Source organism: Manis pentadactyla, chromosome 9 (genome assembly GCF_030020395.1).
Source record: "Manis pentadactyla isolate mManPen7 chromosome 9, mManPen7.hap1, whole genome shotgun sequence".
NCBI classification, from domain to species: domain Eukaryota; kingdom Metazoa; phylum Chordata; class Mammalia; order Pholidota; family Manidae; genus Manis; species Manis pentadactyla.
The window spans coordinates 64,279,820-64,307,027 of NC_080027.1; the positions used below are offsets into that span (position 1 = coordinate 64,279,820).

At 34.0% G+C, this 27,208-nt stretch overlaps 1 protein-coding gene across 11 annotated transcripts in view; it reads right to left on the reverse strand.

Annotated features, from left to right (window-relative positions):
• The window catches only part of LOC130684897 (uncharacterized), a 305,329-nt gene that overhangs the window by 92,343 nt on the left and 185,778 nt on the right, over window positions 1-27,208 (reverse strand). For 9 of the 11 annotated variants that reach the window (XR_008999262.1, XR_008999263.1, XM_057507488.1 and 6 more), the window contains one exon: window positions 13,332-13,421. The exons of 1 other annotated variant lie outside the window; for it this stretch is intronic. Coding sequence is in view for 7 of the 10 variants with exons in the window: in XM_057507488.1 (XP_057363471.1) it covers window positions 13,332-13,421 (90 nt within the window). In the remaining 3 variants the exon portion in view is untranslated. Of the gene's footprint in view, window positions 1-13,331; window positions 13,422-16,993; window positions 17,252-27,208 lie in introns of those variants that run through there. One more of the 11 variants, XR_008999261.1, reaches the window with a different exon arrangement.

Below are 27,208 nucleotides of genomic sequence, written 5' to 3' on the forward strand. Positions count from 1 at the left end.
TCTGCTTTTCTGTAGACATGTACAGTAGGGTTTGTGTAATGACAATACCAGAGGTCAGTGATTCATTCCTTTTAATTCATTCCTTACGCAACAATTCTTTCCTTATTCATATAAAATGTGACAAAAGAGTGTATGTGGTATCAAATCAGTACTTGAATATTAAATGCATGTTTTTCTTTAAAATTCAAACAGATATAAACTATCAATGAGAAGTACTAATATTAGGAATGCATAATAAGAAATTCAAGATAATGCTACTATACTTAGTTATTTCAGGAACTCTGAGGCAAACTTTGTTGGGTGTGTTATAGATCCTATGTTAAATACTGCATTGATACCAGGGGTGCTTTAATTCAGTATAGCATCTTCATCTTTTGACATATAAGTTATTGATATTCAAATTTTCAAAAGTACAGTATCAAACACTGATTTGATTATGTCTCTGTTTCTTTTTTGCTGTCCTAACAGTTGGATACTGGAACCTTGATTTTGAATTCATTACAGATTTTCAAAATGGCTTGAGATTTAACATATGGAGTAATTAACATTTACTGCAAAATTAATTAATCCTAGATGGTTTTGTGCTGTGAATTCCTTTTATACTACTAAATTTCCAATCAAATGTTCTGAGAGAAACGTGATTTCTGACAGTCCTCATTTCAGAGCTTGTTATTTGGTTCATGTGTTTAAATTTTTCATAAGGGAGGATCTCTTTAGCAATATTTTAGTAATTTCTTAGATTAGCACATCATTTTGTGTTTGTTAGAGGAACTCATAAAAATGATTTAATATTCGTGTAAAGAGATTCTACTTGCAATGTTCTCATACAGAAGTATAAACATAAGGCCAAAATATAAAGACTTCATGTAATTATACAAATTCTTTCAGTAAAACTTGAACATACTTTCCTTCAGTTAAAAGTGGGTATTCTTGGTGATAACGTATGATTTAAAACAGTTGCATTTTCCCCCCCTTACCCTTGCCAAAGAGCTAAGGAGCCAGTTAGTGCATTTAATATTTCAAAGAAGTTTCCCTGGAGGATTGGGATTGATCCACATGTGTCTCCAGATCTTAGTCACTGTCAGTTTATTCCAGGCCTGAAACCCACATCCACTCTCTAGGTGCTGCAAAATCTGACTTCTGAACTCTGAAAGAACTGGGACAGACCCTAAAGTGCAGAGTAATGCCTTTTGGAAGGAAGCAACTCCTTTGCAACCACTGTGCATGAGTTTGCTTTAAATTTAAGATAACATTTTAATTATCTCCTTTTACCTCTCCCACACAGGTCTGAAGAGAACTGTGTACACAGTTGTACTTGGCAGTATAAATCAATTTGGTATACATGGAATTACTTCAAAACAATCTGGAGGTTTGAATGAAAATTTCACCTCATCTTGGGATTGCAGCCACATGCTGACTGAGTGCAGCCTCAGGAAAATCTCCCCTTCTCCCATCAGCAGCAAGGGATCAAGAGAAGGCCACGGGCTACAGAACTGGGAGAACTATATTTGATTCTTAATATCTACCAGACACAAACAGTACAGCCTTTAAAAGTTCACCTTAACTTTCCTGAACCACTTTACCCTTATTATTGAAATGAACATGATAATATTTACTTAATAATAAAAATAATAGTTATAATAGTATTTGTGAAGTACTTACAGTATGCCAGGCACTATTCTAAGCATACTTAAAACTCACAACAAACTGATATAGTAAATATTAATATCCTAGTTCTCAAATGAGTAAAATGAGGCACAGAGAAAGTAAATAACATGCTCAAGATCACAGAACTGATAAAATGTTAAAGCTGAGAACTGAACACAAGCAATCTGGCTATTACTTCTGAGCTCTTAATCTCTGTTATGCAAAATGCCTAGTTCAGGGTACCTAATCAGTAAATACTAGATTCTCTCTTTTATCTTCTTTTTGATCACATTTAGTTTTCAGGTGTTTATAAGACTTCTTGTCCCAATCTTTTAATAAACCGTGGAAGCTTCCAACTTGCTGGATGTGCCATTGGTTAAATTACTGGCTATGATGCATCTGTTCATATCTATCTTCAAATTCTTATTTCACCCTCTACATTAGTAATCATGGCTGCTTGTATTTATTTTTAAAGATTCTTTTGGTTTCAAACACTTTTTTGTCTTGGTTTCCATGACAACTCTTTCTTCTGGCTTTCTTTCTGCCTGTTTGGCTAGGAAACGGCAAATCTAGGGATGTAGGTATTATGCCATTTCCCTCTGTATTACATGGCTTCCTTTTGCAATGTTTTTACTTTCTGGGTCTGGTCCATACTCTGCTAACCTGAGTTCATATGTGATTCATTATCACTTATTTCTTTAGGGGGTATTTGTAGCTTCAGCTTCCAATGCTGAAGTGTCAATATTTCTAGTTTCGTTGTTTGATTCTGAATACAGAAAATCTTTTATCATGGCATATGCTATTCTGTGATCAGCCTCCTGCCTCCATCTCTGATGCATTTTCAAACTATATGGGGAGATCCCACACTCACCACTGTGCTCCTGATGGCATACTTTACCCAAGCTCAGGTCCTTTGGGTGTTTGTCTGTCTCCTCTGCCTGGAACTCTCCTGTTATGTATGATTTACCAGCTATATTCGCATCCTTCAGGTCTCCAGAGTGATTTTCTATTACAATGCTATATTTTATTTATACATGTTGTAGTAAAAAATGCATACGTATATCTTTATTTGCTCACCTGTTCATTATTTATCTTCCCAAAGTACAATTCAAGAATTATCAAAGCAAAGCCAAGATTGTTTTGTTCATGGCAATATCCCTAAAACCTACTGCAATATTTCTCATATAGTGGAATTGCACTAAATGCTTATTAAATAGATTAAATAAATGAAATTAAGTCACTCTGCCCCATAGTTATTATTATTTATTATCTTAAAACTATATTTTTGCTCTCTCAATAACAGAATAAGACAAATGCATCTCTAATTGCCCAATATTCTAGTAAGAACAAAGTTATTTGTGTTTTAGACTTCTATTCAGCAAATAACAACATAATTTGAGGTACATTTTAAATATTAGTGATAGAGTGTATCACTTCTTGAATAAATAAGGAATTCCCTGGCATAACAGGCAAATGTTGTATGATTTTATTCATGCATTTTCCCCAGCAAAGAATTCATAATTTTCATGAGATTGTCAAAGATCTAAATATGAGATTTAAAAATTTTAATCATTGCCTCCTTATATAGTGAAAACATAATTCTTTTATCATGATTTTAGATATATAACTACTTTGAGAATCAACAGGGTGGCAGTTTACATAGTTGAAGTTTAATTCCCTAGATTTTCAAATCAATTTATTATCTTTTATTAACTATCCACTTTGTATATATGTCGTATAGAAGGTAAAATAGTCATGGAGTGGAGGTGAATTTATAATTGAAGGATGACTATCACTTCTAACACACCTCCAATAGCCTAAAATATATATGTTTTTATTTTTTTAAAGGGATTTTAAAAATAATCTATATACAGTGTTTCTTAGTATATGTTATTTTTCATAAATAGAGAAAATTCTTTATTATATAAAGTAGTCAAGCATTATTTGCCACCTTATCAAATTAAATTTCATTTTTTCCTTATGCTTGGGAATGTCCAAGATTGGTCATTTGGTAATATAAAATACAGCTATACTGTAAATTTTATTCATTATATTATTGGGACTACTCCAAAATGGCCCCAATCTTGGCAGTTATTTTAAAAGTTCCTGTGGCCTCCAAAACTCAATAACTAATCAGTTTTGATTTCCCCAGAAGATTTTGTGGCTGATTTCAAAGTGTAAACTGAAGCAAAATGCCATACAAATGAATGCATTATTTCTTTTATATCACAATTTAGGTTTAGAGGTCCCTCCACCACACTCTTTCCTTGCTTCCAGCAAATACCTTGAACTTGTGTTGGGAAGATTGATACATAACTAAATAAACAAACATTTATAATTTAGGTACAAATAAACACTATAAGGAAAAAGGGGATGAAGTCTAATTTTAATTGTAACTAAGGGATCGAGGGAGACTGTATTTAGGAAGTATTGTTAAATCAGTGCATGTAAGAGAGAGAGAGAGAGAGACACATGATAGATAGAGAGAGAGATAGATCTCCAGCAGCTGAAACTTGGAAAGAAAAGTTATGGCTGCAGCCATAATAGAATACCTAGCACCAGTTTTACCTTCTTCCACTAAATAACAAGAAAACTGGGGGAAAAAAGTCTATGAATCTTTACTCAAACATTGAAAAATAAAAATTATGGGACTGTGATCTCTCGGAGAAGGAGAAAAATGAGGTGAGCGTATAGGATCAATCCTGGTTTTCTGCCTAAAGATGCTTTCTGAGAAACAGCACAAGGAGGAGGGTCTGAGCAGAACACAGTGGTTTCATTAAGTTGTCAAGAGAGAGTTTGGCAAATGAGGAGACTAAACATGTAGAGCATATGGGATGTATTCCAGGGGATAGAGCTGCTCAGAGAAAGAGCTCCATAAATCTTCACAGACCCACCCATAACTTGTATCTGTTACTGCGTATTATTCACAGGAGACCAAAGTGAGATTCCCAAAAATAAACAGAAGATGAGAAAGTCACTGACATAAGAAACACTACAGTGACAGAAGACCTGCTCCCTCCTCTCGAAAAACACAAAAAAACAAAAACCTTCTTAAAATTAAGGGAAGAGGTACAGGAATAAATAAATAAACAAACAAATAAGTAAACAAACAGATGCACAAAATTATGTGCGCATTTCTATATCACTGTTAATTCCACTTGCCATAATTAGACCTTTTATTAACTCATTGAATAGTCTAAATCCAGTGTTTTTCTTATCATAGGTGAAATATCACCTTCTATGTATGAAGACAACTACACCTCTCTGAGGACACCATCTCTCTGACTTTTCAGTAGTTAACATATGATTAGCAGACAATTTGGACAACATTTCTCTCATTGCCTCTTATGATGCCTATATAAGTCTATTGATTCATATTGTCTGATTTAAAAGCAAAAAAAGCACAATCTTATAACAGGTAAAGAATTGACTACATGACCTCAGAGGTCATTCCCATCTTTACTGTGTATACATCTGATTGATCTTTGCATTTAAATCAAATATGATGATATAGCTATTAAAAATCTCATGTGGTTAGAACCCATTTGCCAGTTCTGGTAAGATTTTAAAATCTCCATACTTTATCCTTTTACATTAACATATATCACGGAAAACATATGTGTACATACACACACACACACACATACTACATAAACTATATACTATACATAGTGTATATATATTTAGTTTGGTATTGTTTTTTATCTTCCTTATTTTTTAAATAGTCAATTAGACCAATTTTGGCTCATTTTTTTTTAACCAGTTCATGTGTTTATTCATGTACTTCTTTTTCATAAATGAATAATGGAAGCAGCTTACAGTTCAACTGTATATTGTAATTAGGCTTTTTAAATCATCAAATTAGGAGCCTGGGAAATATAAATTAGAAGAAAAATGCTGGATACAACTATAGATGAGGCATGATGACAAGACTATTAGCAGTTGTCATAGCTGGGTGATGGGTACAGGAGATTCAATATAGGTTTGTTTTTACATTGAAGGAGTTTAGAATTTCCATAATAAAAAATATTTTGTACAACATATTGGTTTTAGAATTAGAATAATCTGGACTCAATTCTAAAATCTGACAATGACTAGCTCTATGACCTTGGGCAATTTTCAATTTTTCTTAGGCTTAATTTCTTCATCTATAAAATGAAGCTACTATTCCATTACAAAGAGTCTATAAGAACAAAATAGATAATGTATTTCACCTCTAGCTGCAATTCACAGTCATAATTTACCCATGTGGTGTTTTTGTGTTAATGAAAACAGATTCTCTCCTTCAAGACATCTTAACTACTGTTAAAAAAATGAATATGTGAATTTAAGCTAAGTTTAGTATACATAGGGTGCCAATGCTGTGCCGTGTGCCACATGCTCAGTTATGTACAGTGGCACTAAGTTGTCACAAAGTACATGTTAAATACATTGTTGTTATAATTATTCCCAGTCATCAAAACCATATAAAAATGGTAGAAAACTGGAAGCTTGGAATTTCACATGAGCTAGTGCACAGGTGGGTAGTATTCATCTCCTTCAGGCTACACCCCCAACACTGACTTGATCAATTCTCCACTTTCATACATCTAAACTGCCTTAGTTTAACCATATTTGTTAGGAAGGGAGAACAATATGCCATGTCTCTGACCACCAGCCTTTCCATGAAAAGGGTACTCGCTGCTCCTGCTGACCTCTTAGATCAGGTTTCTAAGATTTCTAAGGTTTCCTTTCTGTTTTTCTTTCCTAATTGTTCTTTTTGTTGAACTACTTTTTTCCTTGTAAGCTGCTTCAAATCATTTTTATTCATAAAACATGGGATATTTAGATAAATAAAAATAACATTTTAAATGAAATATGGGCAGAGTTTTACATTTTCTGGAATTGCTGAGCAGGGACACATTCATTTTATGAATTGTGGGACTGTGTTGAGTAGAACACTGATGAGATACGGAGACTCCACATGCTTTGTAACATGTTGCTTATGTACTAGAATTGAGATTACATGATAACAGAAGAGGTTTCCACTAGTTGTTATGAAATGACCAACATCATCCTTGATGTGATCAGATCTCTGCTTTGTAACTCCACAAACCACAGTCATATCTTTACATCAACAAAAAATACAGAGCTGGGAATATAAATTATTATTTTTAGCTTTATTTTTATTAACCATAAAACCCACTTAGGAAGTAAATTATTAATTATAGATATTTCTCATCATAACTTTAGAATAACATTTATTTATATAATTTTATTTAATTGATTTTATTTTTAATCAATATTAGGTTTTACAAAGGAAATACAGCCTTTTAAAATTTGTTTTGATTACCTAAAGTGATTAATTCATTGATTTAGTTTTTACTACCAAGTCTTTATATATTCCTACAGGATTTTTCATCAATCTGTGATTAAAGTAAAATGAAATTATTAATCAACTTGATTTTAATGTCATTGACAAGGATATAATTTTGTATGGTAGTTACATTAGTTTATTTTAGCATAGAGAATTTAGCAGTAGAAAGTGCTTTTCCAATGTAACATATTTCAATTTATTTAAATAATTTATTAGTAAAGATATTTTTAAAATATTTATTATGTGGCAAGAAATTTGAATGCATTTTCTCATTTCATAACAACCCAATGAAGATAGGCATTATTACCATTTTCAATTTACAGATGAAGAAATAAAGACACAAAATAAACCAATAATTCTCCCAAAGTCCCCAAAACAGTATGAGACAGAACGAAGATTCTAACCCAGGCTTCTCTGGCACCAAACCCTCTGTCCTTATCGCCATATGTCACCCAGTAAATAATGAGCCGTTAGCCTAAAGAAGGCATCCATCCACAACTTATGTAGGTGACACTAAAATCCTCAGAAGTACAAGGGTTTCTATTTCAAGAGAGCTATTTAGCCTAATACTATTTTTTATTATAAATGAGAGAGATGACAATTCTCTAAAGAGAAAAGGACCACAAATCCCTTTACCCTAACACAATTATTTAAATTAACCTCAATGAGAATATTATTGGGTTGAGTAAAAAGGCAGAGTTCAGAGGCTTGTTTAAAGTATTGCACTAAAACACAGAAGTCCAGATGCGGCGGGGTGCCTGAACCTCAGAAAGTGAGAAGGCAGAGGGGTATGTGCGCGTCTGGCAAACCCCACAGGTGAGAGAGAGAGTTCTCCTTGGACAAGTTAGTTGAGGCCATTCTTCTCATCTTTATTAGAAAGGGTGTGTAGGAAGAGGCAGAGCCAGAGAGGAACAGGGCAGATACAGCCCCTTTTTTGCAAGAAATGGGCTGATGATCAGCCTCTGGAAGCACCAGAATATTGCTGCCAAAAGCAGGTAGAAATCTTAAAATATATCATTAAAATCACCAGAGAGGAATATTTAATCCAATGGCACATAAAATTACCAGAAAGCACTATGGGAATGACTGAACTTGCTCTATGGAATCAGAATTAATACATTAATACAATTTTTAAAAATCGAAGCAAATAGATAAAGAGATAGATCCTACTCTTCAAAACAATAGTAAGTTCTAATATTAACGATATTAATCCCGAGGACCTTCTCAAGAGAGAGAATTGGTACGACCATTACATGGGTGCAAAAAAAGAAAAAAAATTGTATGGATCTGATTTTACCCAGTTTTGTTTTCCCTAGTTTGTCCTAATCCTATTTCACCTACTCACCTTCTGATTTTTGCATAATCTTGTGTTAAAAGGTGTAATTTCTTGGTACTGGGGCTTCTGAACTAATTATAAGGGAATCTCATTTTCCCTGTCTATAGTAGCTTAAACAGCATCTTCATCAGGTATTTATATTATTTTACCTATTCTGGTTCCTATTAGCTAATGACTGGATTCAGGTAAACCAGAAACTTAAGAGTTTCTTTTCTTCAAAAACATCTACAAAGACTCTTGGGATAATTTCCTCTGCAGCTCAGTAGCATTAGGACAGGTAGCAGAAGCAAAATTTTAGCACAAATATAACTTATAAATAGAACAATGTTTCCATTCAATTCATAACTATGCAGAAGTAATGGATTTGATTCCTTCAGTATTAAACTATGAAGATTCCCCAACTGCAATATGATTTTTCACTATAAAAATAATTACAATAATAATTAACAATTACAACAGTTATATAATCTGTAACTTGCTTTCCAACACTTCAGTGTAGGCAGTGCAGTATTTTTATGTGTGCTAATTAGTTCTCATCTCTACTGTAGAAGTTAGTTAATAGATAAAAACTCTTTAATCAAATGTACTATGAGAGTTTCAACTATAGCTATGGGGATTTCCCTGCAATGTCTGTCAATTGCCATATAGCTGTTAGTACAATTTTTTTTCCATTGATAATATTAGTGATAATAAGGCTTATGGAACAAATAGAAAAAGTGTAAATATTGTACATATTATATTTTTGGATAGCCAAGCATATGGGAATCTGGTGAGTTTAGCAGTTTTCACTCTGAGAGTATATACGTTTACTGGGGGCTCAGATTAGGACGTATGCCCTCCTATGTAAAGGAGGATTCCTTGCCTGATCTAACCAGAAAAATTCACTCAATCTTCCACAATAAAGAACCTGCCCCAGGTACTTATGGAATTCCTTGAGACAGAATTTTGATTTTTACCAAGTTTATAAGAAGAGGTTGTATAAATACTGCCCTGTATATGTGACTTCTTGCTAATAGATATTTCTGGGTGCAGCAGAACTTAAACCATAACTTGATTTAAAGAAGCAAATCCCCTGGTAATGATGTTGAGATCACAGCTTCCTACCACCCTCCTCTTATGCTATGTGACTGGTAATTACTGTAACAACAATCTATTTAGCACTTACCACGTAAAAGCAGCTTCATGCTACTGTGTACCGTTGAGCACGCTTTGTATAGCAACCAATCACCCGTGAGTCACTACTATATACTACAAAGGGTCCAAATACTATGAAGGTCAAACTGACTTAAGTCCGTTCACAATAATAATAACTATAATAGCCAGCATCTACTGAAGGTTTGCTATGAGCCAGACACTACTCGAGCACTTTAAATGTATTATCACGCTTAATCTTCATAATGGACCTAGAAATTAGATACAATTTTACATCTGTATTCAGAATGATGAGACATATGCTTATGCACAATACACATATTTATGTAAATATAATCATTGTATTATATAAATTAATTTACAATCTTAGATAACAAGCCCACACCTCCTCTCATTGTTCAACTTTGACTTCATAATTAAATATTTAATGGCTATTTAATAACTGCTTGTATTAATGTGTCATTTTCATAATAAAGTGCAATTCAGTTATTTCTCGTATTTTTAAGATTTTAGTCATAGAGAATGCATTAATATGCATCTCTCTGTATTAAATTTTGGGGGTTTTGTTGAGTTATAATAATAAATGCCGGTAATTAGCTTTCTATATTAGAATATATAAATGCCTATATAACTATTGTTATATGCTACTCCCTTATCTTTTGAAAAGAACATACCAATTAATCATGGCAACTGCTATGTAACTATGGTACAATGGGTGTTATAATTACAACTATGTTTATTTTATTAGAGTAAAACTGGTGCTGGGAAGTTGTTTTGAAACACATTCCTTTGATCAATGACAAGAGAGGTTTATTATTTGCCTTCTTTATGTTAAGTGCACTCTTCTTTGTATTTGTTTACTTTTTCAAAATTCAGCACCAAGTGTGAATGGTTCATTTAAGCCATTTCTATGTTTGATAGTGTTTTTCAAGAGTGAATACAAAACTAAGTAAACAAGCAAAAAAACCTTTTCTATCAGCACATGTTTGGAATTTCGTGATGCCAATTATCTAACTGACTAGGCTTGAAATGGTTAAATGTATGGAACAATATATTTATACTAGAGAGCTACTAAAAGATCCTTACAACAGAGCTTATATGTAAGCATCCCAGATCCTTTTATACAAACCACATCTAACAATTGATATTTGGTCCTTATGTGCCCAACTGGAATTTCTGATTTCCAGTTCTCCTATCCGTGACATTCCCTACAGTCTTTACTCATGCCATTTTCTGCCTGGAACACTGCTCTAAACACTCCTGCAACTGGGACAGATCTCAAGTTATCATTTCAGCAGGGAGATCATCCTTTACATTTGACAAATTAGGTTAGTTCCCCATTCCATGCTCCACGAACACCCTGTTCTATATCTTTATATCCCAGTAGAATATTTGCTTATGGATGACAGGAATATATTTGTCTAATTCATTGTAGTGCAGTATTTATCATAGTATGAGACCTTGGTAAGCATCTTTAAATGCATGGATAAATGGAGAGAGCCAAGTCAGGTATCTGGAAACTACCAACATTTTTTGCTGTGTTATAAGCTCTGAGCTCTGTTTCTTCACAATAACTGTATTTCCATGGGTTATAGTTTTTGCCCTTCAAATCAGAGTAGACACAACTCCCGAGTAAAGGAGGTAAAATGTATTTTTCAACAAAGGTTAAGATCACAGTAAGGTACAAGACAGAGATGAGATTTATTTTAGGGAAAGAGACTAGAATTTAACCTCATTTCTAGATGCAGAAGCTTTCAGTCATCAAGGATTTTTTGAAACCTGAAAATAGATTGCTTGGCAAAGGGCCTGCCCTCTAGATAAAATTACTTCCAGATACCCTTGAAAACTTTTTTAGAGGTTAGGACCCTTGCCGTAACCTATCCAATTAGAAATGGCCCATCAATGTGGCTCTCACACTGACTCCGGGTAACAAAGTGTGTAGTGTCAGAATAGTCTGCATGAGATGAAGGTAGGCAAGAAATCCATTGTCCAACTCTCACCCTAAAATATTATGCTATTAAATGTTGGCCAAATAGGTTGATAAGTTCTCCTTCTCTAGAGACTGTAATGAATAAAGGTATGAGTACATGAAGAGTTAAATTTAATAACTAGCATTGATTTATTTTTACTTAGGTGGCCAAGATACTTAGAAATTGTCATTTTACTCTTGATTATACTCATTTTCTCTTTACAGAGGAAATGTTTCCAGCTTAGTTTAATTCCACAAGCTGAAAAAGTAGTTCAAGATTTGCAGTAGCCCTTTTCAAGGAAAAGTGAATTTATAAACATGAGAATCCACAAGGTATTATAAAAGCAACAGAAAGTGTCAGGTTCACAGTGCATGCCCTGCCTTAGGATTGGAGCATCAGGTTTTGAAATCCACACATTCATTTCGCTTACCACCTATATTGTCTTTTGTTCATTCTCTATATAACAAGAGACCATTTGAGAAAATATTTCTTTTAGCAGTTAGTAAACTTTGGTGACAGGTTTTAATAAATAATAAACCAACTTCTTCCTAAATAAACTTAAGTTGCTTTTGTTACTTTCTATTTAAGTGAATAGTTAATCATTTCACTAACAACACAGGTAGCCTCCTAACTATTCATATGTCAGAATCTTTTCTCTGTGTATTTTCATAGACCTCATCCTTGTTTTGCTATGCTTTTGATTTAAATCTTTCCATAAACATGACAATCTATTTTACTCTACAACCCACATCTTTGTTGCCTGAATTCTATACAAGAGGATTGTAGTCTTGTCTTTTAAAGAGCTGTTCTAGGACATGTAACTTCTGGCTCTGGGTCATTTATAAAGCTGCACTCAAAGTTGTCTGGGGCTTCAGTCAGCTTAAGGTTTGATTAGGGAAGGTTTCTTTTCCAATCTTATGGGTTTTTTGGTATGATTCATTTTTTTTGCAAACGATAGCACTGAGAGCCTCTTTTCCTTGCTGGCTATTAGGCAAAGGCCACTCTCAGGTCCTTACCTCATTACATCTCTCCATAAGGCTATAGGTTTTGTAGAAGAGATTCAATGAGAGAGGGAGAGGGTCAGCAGAACAGAAGCCACTGCCTTTGGTAATTTAGTATCAGAAATGATAGCCCACCAATTCTGCCATATTCTAGTCATTAGGACTGAACCACTAGGTCTAGCCCATCCTCAAAGAAGGGTTACCTAGGGGAATGACTGTTACAATGCGGGGATGAATAACATAAGTAGGGATTACCATGAGAAATTTTAGAAGATGTATTCCTCAGACACACATGTTGAAATGAAGAAATAACACTTCACTCACATGCAGAAGACCTACTGGCATATGTAAGGAATGCTGTAGGAACCACAAACATGCTACTAGATCTAATAATTAAGCTCAACAAGGTTATAAAGTACAGGATCAATATACAGAAAACAAATCAATGTCTGTATACTAGCAACAAATAGCATTAATTGTAAAAATACCATTTATAATACCATCAAATGTGTAACAAAATATATACAAGATCTATACATTGAAAACCACAAAACGCTGCTGAGAGAATCAAAAAATAGCCAAAAAATGGGGAGATATATTATGTATATAAATTGGGAATTCAATAAAGATGTTAATTCTTCCTAAAATCAATCTATATGCTCAATGAAATCCCTATCAAAAATCCTAGGTATTTTTATAGAAATTAACAAGATGATGTCAAATATTTTTTTGGGAATGCAAAGAACCAAAAATACTGATTTCTTAAAAACCAAGAATAAAGATTTAGTAATCAAACTATTTGATTTTAAGAATCACTGTAAAGCTAAAGGAATCATGAAAATGTTGTAAAGGCATAAGAATAAACTTACAGATCAGTAGAACAGAATATAGGTTCCATATCTTGGTAGTCAGTTGATCTTTCAAAAATGCAGACAACTCAATGGAGAAAAGACAATCTCCTAAAAAATATTTGTTGGAGTAATTATATATCCACATGTCAACATATTTTTAAGTAATGTAGAACTTTGCCTTGCATTACACACAACATTTAACTCTGAATTTATCATAGAATGAAATATGAAATCTAGAACAATAAACTTTTTATTTTTTAATTTATTTCTTATTGATATATAGCGGATATGCAATATTGTATTAGTTTCAGGTGTATAACATAGTGACTCAACAGTTATATACAATTCAAAATGCTCACCACAGTACATGTAGTTACCATCTGTTCCATATGATAAACTTTTAAACAAAATATACTAGAAAAGTTTTGCAACCCTTGTGTAAGAAACTATTTCTTAGGGCACAAGAAATACAAACCATAAATTTTAAAGTGATAAATTCAATATTATTTAACTTGAAAACTTCTGCCCTTAAAAAAGAAACCATTAAGAAATTAAAAGGTAAGCCAGTAATAGGAGAAATCTTCATATGCGTATATTTAATCAAAATATATTAACTAAAATGGTACTCTCAATGCCATAACAGCAAAAATTACCCGCACAAAGTGGTCAATATATTTGCACATATACTTCACATAGGAAGGCATATCAATTGTCAATAAATACATGAAAAGATGTGCAAATCATTAGTCATCAGGAAAATCCAAATTAAAACTACAATGTGATATTTCCATACATTTACTAAAATGGATAAAATTTAAGGGAATAACAATATCATGTGTTGGCAATGATTTGAACCAACTGGAATGTACTATGTTGCTCGTGGGAACACAGAATGGTAGGACCACTTTGGAAAAGAGTCTGGAAATTTCTTAAAAATTAGCCACACATACAACCCAGAAACTGTACTATTGGATGTTTAGACCAGAGGAATGAAATATTTTAGTCCAGACCATGAGAATATTTGTCAACTCAATGAATTGCACAAAACTATTTATAGTGGCTACATTCATAATTACCACAAACTGGATACAACTGAAATGTACTCCAAGTAGTGAAAGCTAAACAAATTGTGATAAAATTCTACTCAGAAATTTTGCTCATAAATCAATAGGAAAATTAACTGCTACAGTAGGAAAATTTATTGCTACAATAAGAAAATTTACTGCTACACACAGAAACATGGATGAATCTCAGAAACATGCTGAGTGAAATAAGCCAGACATAATGGAATGCATATTATATGGTTCCATTGATACAAAACAGTGGAAAGGATAAATATAATCTATAGTGACATTACAGGAGAACAGTAGTTGCCTAGTGATGGAAGTGAAGATACTGAGTGGTATCTGAGTAAGAGCTGGAAACATTTTGGGTTTAATAGAAATAAATATTCTATTTCTTAAATAGTTACATAACTGTATACACTTATCAAAAGTTTTTACTATACACTTACAATGGATGTATTTATAATATATTAATTTCCCCTCAATAAAGTTGACACTATCTTTTTTCTTTTGCATTCCAGAGGGTAGAGATTAGAGCCTCTTCTCTTCTCCCATTTTATGTCTACTTATATGAGCTAAATTTTTTATAGTCATCTATGACTTGAAGATTACATACCTGAGCTGTGAGGTGGGAACTATGTAGTTACAGTATCATAAAAGAGTAGACTGAACATGAAACCATAGCTGAGAGGAAATATTTCTTGTTTTTTATATCTCTCTGTTCATGATTAAACTCTATAAATGGAGCAAACATCTGGAAAAGATTAGGTCAGGAGCTGATCCTCTTTCTCTATCAGGATATAGGTTTCTGCAGTAAAAGCCATTCTCCCCACACTACTATATAACATGGGAATCAGGAGTAAATTTCTCCGAACGAACATCAAAATATTAAGCAGGGGAAGAGCTGCTGAAACCCCAGCATCCCTTAACCGTTACTAAACAACCATAACAGATACATAGGAGGAGAGCTGAGCTTTTTTCATCCCCCATATGAAAGTCCCATGGATATTCTATGTCATATAAAAAGCCACAACAGCATGTATGGTGAACGAGAACAGTCCTGTGACAGGCATACTTGTTTACTACTAGTGTGGTTCAATTTACCTCTACTGCTTTCTGAAGATTTCCATTTCAAAAGTGTCTCACTTAAAAAAATTAGGCCTGGTTGATAATATATGCCTTATAATAATTCACCAGAACAAGATGAAAAGGACTAAAAGCATACCTCCTGTGGTAATGTTTTTTTCTTTGAATCACTAAACTATACATGCAATAAGTTTTCTAATTTGATAAGTGCACGAGCTATATATTTTTTAAATGAATTCTAATAGTAAATATGATAGCTATGAAAAGAGGAAAAGAAAAAATAGACTTTGATAGGTATTGGTCACTATACTTGAAGACTTCTTCATGCAACAAAATTTGAATAGTAGAATAAAATCCCTTTCGGTTTGAGGTCATGAGAAATAGTAGCATACTTGTATCTTTGCTCCACTTTACAAGATAATTTCCAATTTCTACTAGACAATGTTATTAAAATTATTTATTTTCCATTTTATGTGAGGTTTTTATTGATCTGTTATTTTAATGGTAAAAACTTAAAATTATCACCCACACTGCCACAGCTTTGTATTCCAATGTATGGGTTCCAGTTAACAGCTGACATGTATAAATAATCTCACTTGATTTGCAAGTGCAAATTCTGCTGAATTTTCTGATCATGATGAATTGCAGTGCTAATGAGGCAGTGTGTGGGAGATAGGTTTATTGTGAGAAATGTTTTGTCACACTGTCTTCAAATTTGGGAAATTCTGCTATAAGCTTTGGAATTAGAAGATAAAGTGACTTTAGCAAAGGAAATTAATTATTATGCCTGGTGGTAAACAGCATTGAAAAATTTTCAGAGAATCATTTCTACCCCCAGTAGCATCTTTGTAATGAATTACCTCATAATCACTTGAATGAGATGCTACAGTGCATTATCCATATGATGTATAAGATCAGGGTTTCCTATCTTTAGTGTCATGCATAATTGGCTGACTCAGGGAATAATCCCAAATAATTTATTCGTATTTTTTCCTTCTCACCATTTTAGAAATGACTAAGGGCAAAATATATGGCCCAAATTAGTTTTTTCACTATAGAAATATTTTTAAGCAAGTGTTGAGATAGTTAACAAATACTATTGCGAACTACCAGAAATAGAAGCATTGCTTTTGTTTATTTCATTTTGAGACAGTTGTCTGAAATATACCATCCTTCAATTACTTTCCTCTTAACTTTCTGGTCTGATAAAAGAGCTGATTTAGAACATGTGGTGATTGATGATTCCCTTTCAGGACAATATATCACTGCTTTTCCCAGACATTTCCAATGGTGAGTAAAAATCCTATATGTGAAGTTCAACCTAAGGGAATGATTAAATCATTTAAAAGAAACTTAGGAATGTGTATAGGTGCAATAACTGGTATAAAGTGAAGGGGATATCCTGTCATTTTCGGAAAGAGACCTGGATTATGCAACCTTCCAGGCACGCCCTTTATGTGTTTGTGAGAAACTGTGAGATTGAGGGAAATACACATGTTTTTCTGAAAGGAAAGAGATAAAGGATACATCCATAACATCTTTATTTACAAAGACTAATCACCCCATCATATAAAGCATGCCAAATCACCATCATAATTAAACTGGGAAATGTCTCTCTGCCGGATGATGTCTCTCTCTCTCCTGGAGAAATTATTCCAGTAGCTTGAATCATACCTTTGACCTCTGTGTGTCCTTTCTAAAGGAAGAATTCAACTAATGCTGAGCAGCATTTTGTTGTTGTTCTGTGCCCCTTAGTGACTCATCCTAGGCTTCTTGGAAGTCCATGACCTTGAAAAACAAAGTCAGTGAAGTGTGACAAAAAAGTAATATTCTGCTAAAACCAAAGTGGTAGTGCATGAAGTGGTACAATTTGACTGGAATGATCCAAAATGAAATTTAGGGGTCATGAACTTCTTTGGCTAATTCATCTTTAGTACATTTTTTTAGGTGGATAAATGTAGGCATACTTTCTGAATAAGTGACATAGGTCTCCAGTTTTCCATTCTTTTTGAGCTTCACTAATGTTAGAGAATATCTTCCTTTCAGTTGGTAATTCTCTTCCAGTGGCCAAAGCTTTTACAATGGTAAGTACTCTTTTTTAATTGAAATATAATTGATATACAATATCATATTAGTTTCAAGTATACAACACAGTGATCAATAGTTACACACATTAAATCCTTACCCCAACTGCTGCAGCTACAATCTGTCAACATAGAGAAGTGTTACAGAACCACTGACTATATTCTCCATACTTCACAACCATCCCTGTGAGCAACTTGTACTATGGTTGATATTTTCGTGCCCTTCTCACCCACACAACCAGCTACCCCAATGCCCATGGGAACCACCAGTCACTTCACAGTGTCTATGAGTATACTGCTATTTTGTTCATTTTGTTTTGTTTTCTTTTTAGATTCCAAGCTTATTCCACTTAACATAAAACTCTCTAGGACCATGCATGTTGCCACAAAATGGCAGGATATATTTTTTATGGCTGAATAGAATTCCATTATGTATATGTACCACCTCTTCTATATATATTCATCTATTAATGGACACTTCAGTTGCTTCCACGTCTTGACTATTGTAAATAATGCAGCAATAAACATAGGGATGCACATTTCTTTTTGAATCAGGGATTTTGTTTTCTTTGGCTAAATTCCTAGAAGAGGAGTTACTGAGTCGTATGGTATTTCTATTTTTAGTTTTTTAAGGAAACTCCATACTGCTTTCCATAGTCATTGTACTAATTTACATTCTCACTAACAGTTTAGGAGTGTTCCATTTTCTCCACATCCTTGCTAACACTTGTTATTTCTTGTCTTTTGGATAGTGGCCATCCTAACTGGTGTGAGGTGATACCTGATTCTGGTTTTGATTTGCATTTACCTGATTATTAGTGATGTAGAGTATATTTTCATGTGCCTGTTCTGTATTACTTCTTTGGAAAAATGTTCAGTTCCTCTGAACATCTTTAAATCAGTTTTTTTTTTTCTGGTGCTGAGTCATATAATTTTTTTATATATTTTGGATGTTAACTCCTTACTGGATAAATCACTCACAAATATATTCTCCCACACCGTAGGTTACCTTTTTGTTCTGTTGATGTTGTACTTTGCTGTAGAGGAGCTTTTTAGCTTGACGTAGTCCCACTTGCTCATTTTTTGTTTCTCTAACCTGGGGAGATGTGTTCAGAAAAACATTCCTCATGCTTTTATGTATATAGGAGATTTTTGCCTATGTTTTCTCCCAAGAGTTTTATGGTTTCATGACTTATATTTGGTTAGGACTTTAATCCATTTCAAGTTTACTTTTGTGTACGATGTTAGACAGTAATTCAATATCATTCTCTGCATGTAGCTATCTAATTTTCCCAACACCGTTTGTTGAAGAGACCGTCTTTTCCCCATTGCATATTTGCGACTAGTTTATCATATATTCATTGAAAATATATGTCTGAGTTTATTTCTGAGCTCTCTATCCTGTTCCATTAATCTACAGGTCTGTTTCTGTGCCAGTACCATAATGTTTTGATCACTGTAGTTTTGTAGTATAGCTTGAAGTCAGGGAACATAATACTCCCAGATCTGTTCTTCTTTCTTAGGATTGCTTTGGCTATTTGGGGTCTTTTGTGGTTCCATATAAATTTTAGGATTATTGTCCTAGTTCACTGAAAAATGCTGTTGGTATTTTGATAAGATTGCATTGAATCTGTAAATTGCTTTGGGCAGGAAAGCCATATGACAATACTAATTCTTGCTATCTATGAGCATGGGATAAAGTTCCATTTATTCGTGTCTTCTTTAATTTCTCTCATGAGTGTCTCACAGTTTTCAGAGTATAAGTCTTTCACCTCCTTGGTTAGGTTTATTCTTAGGTATTTTATTTTTTTGATGTAATTGTAAATGGAGTTGTTTCCCTGATTTCTCCTTCTGCTAGTTTATTGTTAGTATATAGGAATCCAAAAGATTTCTGTGTATTAATTTTGTATCCTGAAACTCTGCTGAATTCAGTTATTAGTTCTAATAGTTTTTGGTGGAGTCTTAAGGACTTTCTATATTGAGTATCATGTCATCTGCAAATAGTGACAGTTTAACTTTTTCCTTACCAATTTGGATGCTGTTTTCTCGTCATCTTTTCTGATTGCCATGGCTAGGACCTCCAGGAATATACTGAAAAAAATGGTGAGATTGGGCATACTTGTATTGTTCCTGATATTAGAGGAAAAACTTTCAGCTTTTCCCCATTAAGTATGATGTTAGCTGTGGGTTTGTCACACCTGGCTTTTAATATGTGGAGGTATGTTCCCTTTATACCCATTTTGTTGACAGCTTTTATCATGAATGAATGTTGAATTTTGTCAAATGCCTTTTCAGTTTCTCTTGAGATGATCACGTGGCTTTTAATCCTTCATTTTGATGTTTAGTTTGCTCATAATATTCAATTTTTGAATTCAGTTTGCTAATATTTGTTGAAGATTTTTGCATCTATGTTTATCAGGGATATTAGTCTATAATTTTATTTGTAGTTTCTTTGTCTGTTTTTAGAGTGGTGCTGAACTCATAGAATTAGTTTGGAAGTATTCTCTCCTCTTCTACTTTTTGGAATACTTTAAGAAGGATGCATATTAGCTCTCTTTAAATGTTTGGTAGAATTTGGCTCTGAAGCCTTCTGGTCCTCTAATTTTTTATTTGGTTGGGAGTGTTTTGATTATAAATTCAATTTTGTTACTGGTAACCAGTCTATTTATATTTTCTGTTTCTTCCTAAGTCAGTCTTGAAAGGTTATACTTTTCTAGGAATTTGTTCATTTCTTCTAGGTTGTCCAATTTATTGGCATACAATTATTTATAGAATTTTCTATTAATTTTTTGTATTTCTGTGGTGTCAGTTTTAATTTCTCCTTTTTCATTTCTCATTTTATCTGTGTCCTCTCTCTTTGTTTCTTGACAAGTCTGGCTAGGGTTTTTCTACTTCGTTTACATTCTCTTGAAACCAAAGAAACAGCTCTTGGTTTCATTGATTTTTTTCTATTGTTTTATTCTTCTGTTTTCTTTTAAAATTTTTTGTGTATCTATTACAGGCTTCAAGCTTGTGGTTACCATAAAATTCATAGTTTCCTAAATATATAAGAATCTATTTGGTTGATCTATTTCAAACACAGTTTTAAAGTACTTTTTTTAAAATTCTCTTCCTCCACCACACTTTATGTATTAGATGTCATAACTTACATCTTTTGGGTACCCCTTGACTGATTTTGTCTATGGTTGATTTTACTTCTTTTTTAACTTCATACTTTCTTAGTAATTAGTTTACTACCTTTTCTGTGAGTTTATTTTCACTGATGAAAAGCATTTAGGCTTAAGAACATTTCCATATACAGAAGTCTCTTTTACATATCCTGTAAGTCTGGCTAAGTGGTGGTGAATTCTTTTAACTTTTGTTTATCTGGAAAACTTCTAATCTCTCCTTCAATGCTGAATGAACACCTTGCTAGGAAGAGGATTCTTGGTTATAGGTTCTTCTCTTTCAATTTCATGCCACTTCCTTCCGGCCTGTAAAGTTTCTGCTGAGAAATCTTCCAATAGCCTTAAGGAGTTTCCCTCATATAAATATATATGTATATGTCTGCCTCTATTTTCTGGCTTTTAGGATTCTTTATCTTTAATCTTTGCCATTTTAATTACTATATGTCTTGGTGTTGTCCTCCTGTGGTTCCCTTTTTTAGGGGCTTTCTGTGCTTTCAGGACCTGGAGTCTATTTCCTTCCCCAGATTGGGAAAGTTTTCAGCAATTATTTCTTCAAAAAGTCTTTCTACTCCTTTGTCTCTCTCTTCTCCTTCTCGTACCTTTAATACATTGTTTCATTTGGCATTGTCACACAGCTCTCTTAGCATCTTCTCATTTTTAAAATTCCTTTTTCTGTCTGTTTTCCAGCTTGGTTGTTTTTGTGTTCTCTATCTTCCATCTCATTCATTCTTTCCTCTACTTCCAGCAGTCTACTATTCATTATCTCCATTGTATTTTTCCTTTCAGTTATTGCAATTGTCAATTCTGAGTGGCTCCTTTTCAAATTTTCTATCTCTTTGTTGAATTTCTCACTGAGATCATCAATTCTTTTCCCTAGGTCAGTGAGCACCTTTATGACTGTTACTTTGAAATCTTTATCAAGAAGATTGGTAATCTCCATTTCATTTAATCCTCTTTCTGGTGTCTTATTTTGTTCTTTTGTTTGGAACATATTCCTTGCCTCCTTATTTTGCCTGGCTTCCTGTGTTTCTTCCTTTGTATTAGATCCACTATGCCTCCTTGTCTAAAAGTAATGGCTTTATAAATATGGAGTCCTTTGGTGCCCAGAAGCTCAAGATTCTGCTCACCAACACCTGATTATCTTTTGTGGTGGAGCCATAGCTGCTGTTGATGCACTGTGGGTGGGGCTGCCTTTTTGCCTGACTGCTGGCAGTGGCTGATCTCTGTCAGCAGAGGCTGACGGCCCACCTCGGTGTTCCCTTTAGGTGCTGTGCCATGCTTTTGCTAAGATCATTGTGGGTGGGGCCACCCTCTATCTGAGGGGCAACTATGATGGCAGCAGCTGGGCTGGGTTAGGTGGGATGAGTGCACAGGGGAGTGTGCCAGTGGCTGAGCCACCAGCCAAGGAAATAGAACATTTGGAACTGTCCTACCAGTTTGGCTGAGGGAGGGTTGGGGAAGCATTGTCTACCTGCCCTTTCTCCTCGAGACAGTTCCCTCCAACTACCACCCCTCTGGTTCACTTTCTGCTGGTGGTAAATATTTCATACTACCAACTCTATGCTGTGTCTCCGTTGGACTGATGGTATGTGCCTGACCTACAAGTGACAGGAGTCTCAGCCTTCTGGAGTTCTTCAACTCTCCCTGGTGTCCAACCCCTTCAATCACCAAAGCCCAGTGCAATGTGGACTCATGTTCCCAGAGCAGATCGGCAAGGACAGATGAGCAGGATTCCTGAGCACTTATCCCCCTACCCCAGTTCTATTCTTCTTCCTCCAGCTTGTGCGCTTGGATGAGGGAAGGGATTGGGTCATGATGGAGTGCAACTCTGACACTTTAACCTTCTCAATATGATTTTCTCTTCTTCACCAGGTGTAGATAGTCTGTTCTGAAGTCTCCAGGTCATTTTCAAGGTTAGTTGTATTTGCTATATTTACTTCCTTGGTGTTTATGGGGAAGGAGGTTTCTGCCTTGCCTTCCTATGTCACCATCTTTTCACCACCTTATTAAATGTACTCTTATTTTACTATTTTGCATATGAAAATCTCAGGAGCGTAGCAATACTTTCACTTAGCTGTAATGAAAGTGAAGGTTTTTATCTTTTCATTCCATTATACAAATTTAGTAAATAGGTTGAATTTTTTTTTGCACTGTGTGTGTATGTCTGTGTTTTAAACTTTGGTTTATTTTAAGGTCTCCTAATTAGAAAACACAAACATTTTTATTTTATCAAAAATATACAAATTTTTTTCTTACCTTATAGAAATCAGTAGACTGTATTTGTAGTGGCATATAATAATACTGTCAGAGGAAAAAGTCCTCTTGTAATTACTCTCTACTTTAGAATCCTACAAACTCAAATTGTACAGAGCCAAGAACTCACCAATCTCAGAATGTAAGTCATACTAATTAAATTTCATTTAAGACTACGGGGAAACTCAGAATGCCTTCAGGTGACACCACTGCCAGATTCCAAATTATGGCAAACATATTGGTGACCTTGAACAACAATCAGTCACCCACAAGAGCTCAGTCCTGGTTGTATGCAGGCATGTGTATGTATACCTATAAAGGACAATTGGGAGAAAAGTAGGGAAATCTGAATTACAGTGGCTAATATAAAATCTAAGGGTTTTTTTGTAGGTATAAAAATAATATTATGATTATATAGAAGAATGTCTCCATTTTTGAGATTTGTTTGGCACTGTAGCCAAGGTTTAAGTGTCATTCTATCAGCAATTTCCTTTGACATTGTCCAGCCAAATGTGCGTGTTTACTCACTTATAAAAAAGAGACATATTTAACACAAAATATTTTGCTGAATTTGTTGTGTGTGATGTCTCATTCAAATGATTAGTTTCTTCATAATCAAATAAATTCAGGTCATGATTTTTACTCTAATATACTTATTTAGTTCAATAAATGAATAAAGTGGACCATGACAGGTCAATGCTGAGTGTGTGTCATGAAGCAAAAACAGTAATTAGCCCAAGTTTGTACATCTGAGATTTGAAAACATGGAGAACGATAGTTAAATTATCAAGAAGTTTTGATTAATGCATTTCTTAGCCAAAACTGAGTCTTTTTTCTTTATGAACTTCATGGTCAATATCAGGGAAAGACGTTTGGAGAATACTTTAGACTCAGGGAAATCCAAAGTAAGTAGTTGGAATCAGCATTTGAGGCCTGAAATAGTATGTTGGAATTAATTATAAAACCAGAATCAGAGATTCCACAATGCAGAAACAATGTCCCAGAGGCCATGGGGACAGCTCAGGGTCAGGAACCAGGTCTCCAGGCAAAATAGGTCAGGAGAAATAACCAGAAGATGAGCACATCCCCACTCAAGTATCCTAGGAGATAGTACTACTTTCTCCCTTAACAACTGATTTCTAATTGATGTAATTATTACCTTCAGAGGTACCTTTGAATGCACAACACCCTCTCACACATGTGTGCCTTTGTATAACACAGCAATCTCTTCCCAGTACACAGTTTCCCCTCTTCTTCAGACTTAGTCTTCTACACCTTTAGGTTTCCATCCCCTTTCCTGTATCTCACTGTGGAGTGGGCGCTCCTCCCTGCCTCTCCCTGCCTCTCCCTGCACTCTCCCTGTGTACTTACCTCTACCACAGAACTTTATTACTCTCATTATTCTTGGTCTGTCCACCTGTATTTCCTTCTGAACTGTGAACTTCATCAGGTTGGAGCCATAACTAGTTAAACTTTGTATACTCAGTGCATGCCTAATCTATACTGAATTAATAAATGGAAAAAAATATAGTATTTAAAACTACATCTCAAAAGTGAGGTATCAAGCCATGAAATGACATGGAAGAAAATTAAATTTTATTACAAAGTGAAAGGAACCAAAATGAAAAGGCCATGTACTATACGATTCCAACTACAGGACATTCTGAAAAAGGCAAAATTGAGGAGATTGTTAAAAGATCAGTGGTTTCCAGGGGTGGGAGTGGAGGATGAATAGGAAGAGCACAGAGGAACTTTAGGACAGTCAGAATACTCATGATACCATAAGGATGGATACATTTGATTATACATTTGTCTAAACCCATAGCCTACCACCAAGATGAAGCAAAATGCAAACTGTGGACTTTGGGTGAAAAAGACACGTCAGTGTAGGCTGGTTAATTGTAGTAAATGTACCACTGGTGTGGGATGTTGATAATGGGGGAAACCATGTATGTGTGGAGGCAACAGATAAATGGGAAATCTCTGAACTTTCTGCTCAGTTTTGCTGTAAGGCTAAAATTACTCTAAAAAAATTAAGTCTTTTCTTTTTTTAAAAAAACTAGGTCTTTATCTAAGCCATGTTATTAATTTTGAAGAATATGACAATGTGACTAGCATTCATAACCAGAGCGTATATGCCAATTAATTTTCCCATATCTAAGTTTAAAACGTGCAATATTATTCAGTGCTCCAAGTCTGGTAAAATTCTAATGCAAAAAAAATTCCTTGGCCTTCCAATATGTATTTTTATTTAAATTCAGTGCCACTTACACCTGCCATATAATATGGACAAAAATAAAGCAAGGTTTGAATTTTACCTATCACTACTGTTTTCTTCTGTGGAATTCCAAAAAAAATCAATAGGAGAATGAAAACGTCCCAGAATATAAATAACCTCTGTTTAGTAAATTCTTTTTCAGGCTTCATTAAAAATGACTTATATCCTAAAGCTTAGAGAAGGCTGGCCACATAATTTGGGGAACATAATGTAAAATGAAATGCATAGCCTCTTGTTAAAAAGAGGGAAATTAAAGTACAATTAACATTGCTAAAATATACAGTTTCTTTTTCAAGTATTTTATTACTAATAAGATAAAAAAAAGGTACTAGTATTTTTTTTGTTTGATCCATGAATAACAACACAATCTTACCAACTGCATATAAAAATATTTTGGTGTTGTATTATTGTTTTATAAAATAAATAACACTATTTTTTAAATGATACTTTGACCACAAGCTTTGTAGGGTGATTTTCTGAAAAATCTTTTTTTTCATCAAAATATAACCATCTAAGAAATTTATTTTCAATTCATATATTTAAAAAGAATATCAGTTGTGCTTAGCAGATGCAAGACCACAAATAATTTTTTATAATTTAAAATTTTGAGAAGCATCTTTCTGATAATGTGGGTATTACTGGACCTGATACAAGTTTTTAATAGGGTAAGTCAATATTTGGATAAATATCTTTTTTCATTGTTTTTGGAAAATTTTTGTTTTTTATTGAAGTATAGTTGATATAAAATATTATATAACACTTCAAAATATAAGTTATATGCACTTACACTTGATGATTTTCATGTTTCTAAAAATATTTAGCACTGTACAAATCAGTTTTTTGTGTGTTTGAATTTAATTTAAAATGTAAATTTATATTATGGCACTTTAATGTTTCTTCTAACATTTCCTATAAATTGTGATGGTTCTACAAGAAACCAAAAATGGGTTAATGATTTTTATGTAATTCATAATGACTGTTTATGAACTTTATAGCTGTATCTTCCATTATAAGCATCTGAGGGCTTGAGACCTCCAGTGTGGCAACTACTCCCCAGCTATCTGCATATCTCCACTGTTCCATTTCCCATCAGACTTCACTTATAAAACACAAGTTCAAGGTAAAGTTATTAAGAATGTCGAGAAGCCCAGCAGACATTAAACCAACTATATAGGGCCTTTCTGAGAAAGAGGGCCTTTCTGAGAAAGAGGGCACCTGCATGACCGCATAGCTCCCAGGGACTTACATTCAAGGTTGCAAAGGGAATTTCTGTATTTCAATATAATAGAGGAGCCTTGAGAACACTGACATGCCTGGGGACATAGATGAGGAAATCAAAGCCAAAGGGTCGATTTCTGTGAATTTACCAAATGTGAGAAGGAAGAAAATAGCAGAGGACAGCTTGACCCACATTAAAATAAGACCTTGCCCAGGAATGCTTACTTCATTAGAGCAGGTATGAAGCTATCACCTGAACCTCCCTACCTCTAAAGCATAATAACATACCTCATTATAAAATAACCCAAGATATGAATCAAATATTAAAGAATAAAAAATTAGATAGTCTCCATCCCTCGTGAAGGAGTTACTGACTTACTCATTATAAAAAGTACAACAGAACTTTAGTTTTGAATCTAATTATTCCTATATTTTCACTTGTAAATAATTGGCCTAATAGACATGAATTAAGTTATTCAATCATGCTGTGTTAGTATTCAATTAGCAACAATGGAGTTAAGTAGTTCCTTCTTCTAAGATCAGGAACCAGGCAAGTATGCCCACTCTTATCATTTCTATTCAACTAATTACTGGAAGTCCTAGCCATAGCAATTAGACAAGAAAAATAAAGGACATCCAAATTGTAAAGGAAAAAAGAAAAAAATTGTCCCTGTTTGCAGATGACATGATTTAATACATAGAAAACCCTAAAGATTACATTAAAAAACATTATAACTAATAAATT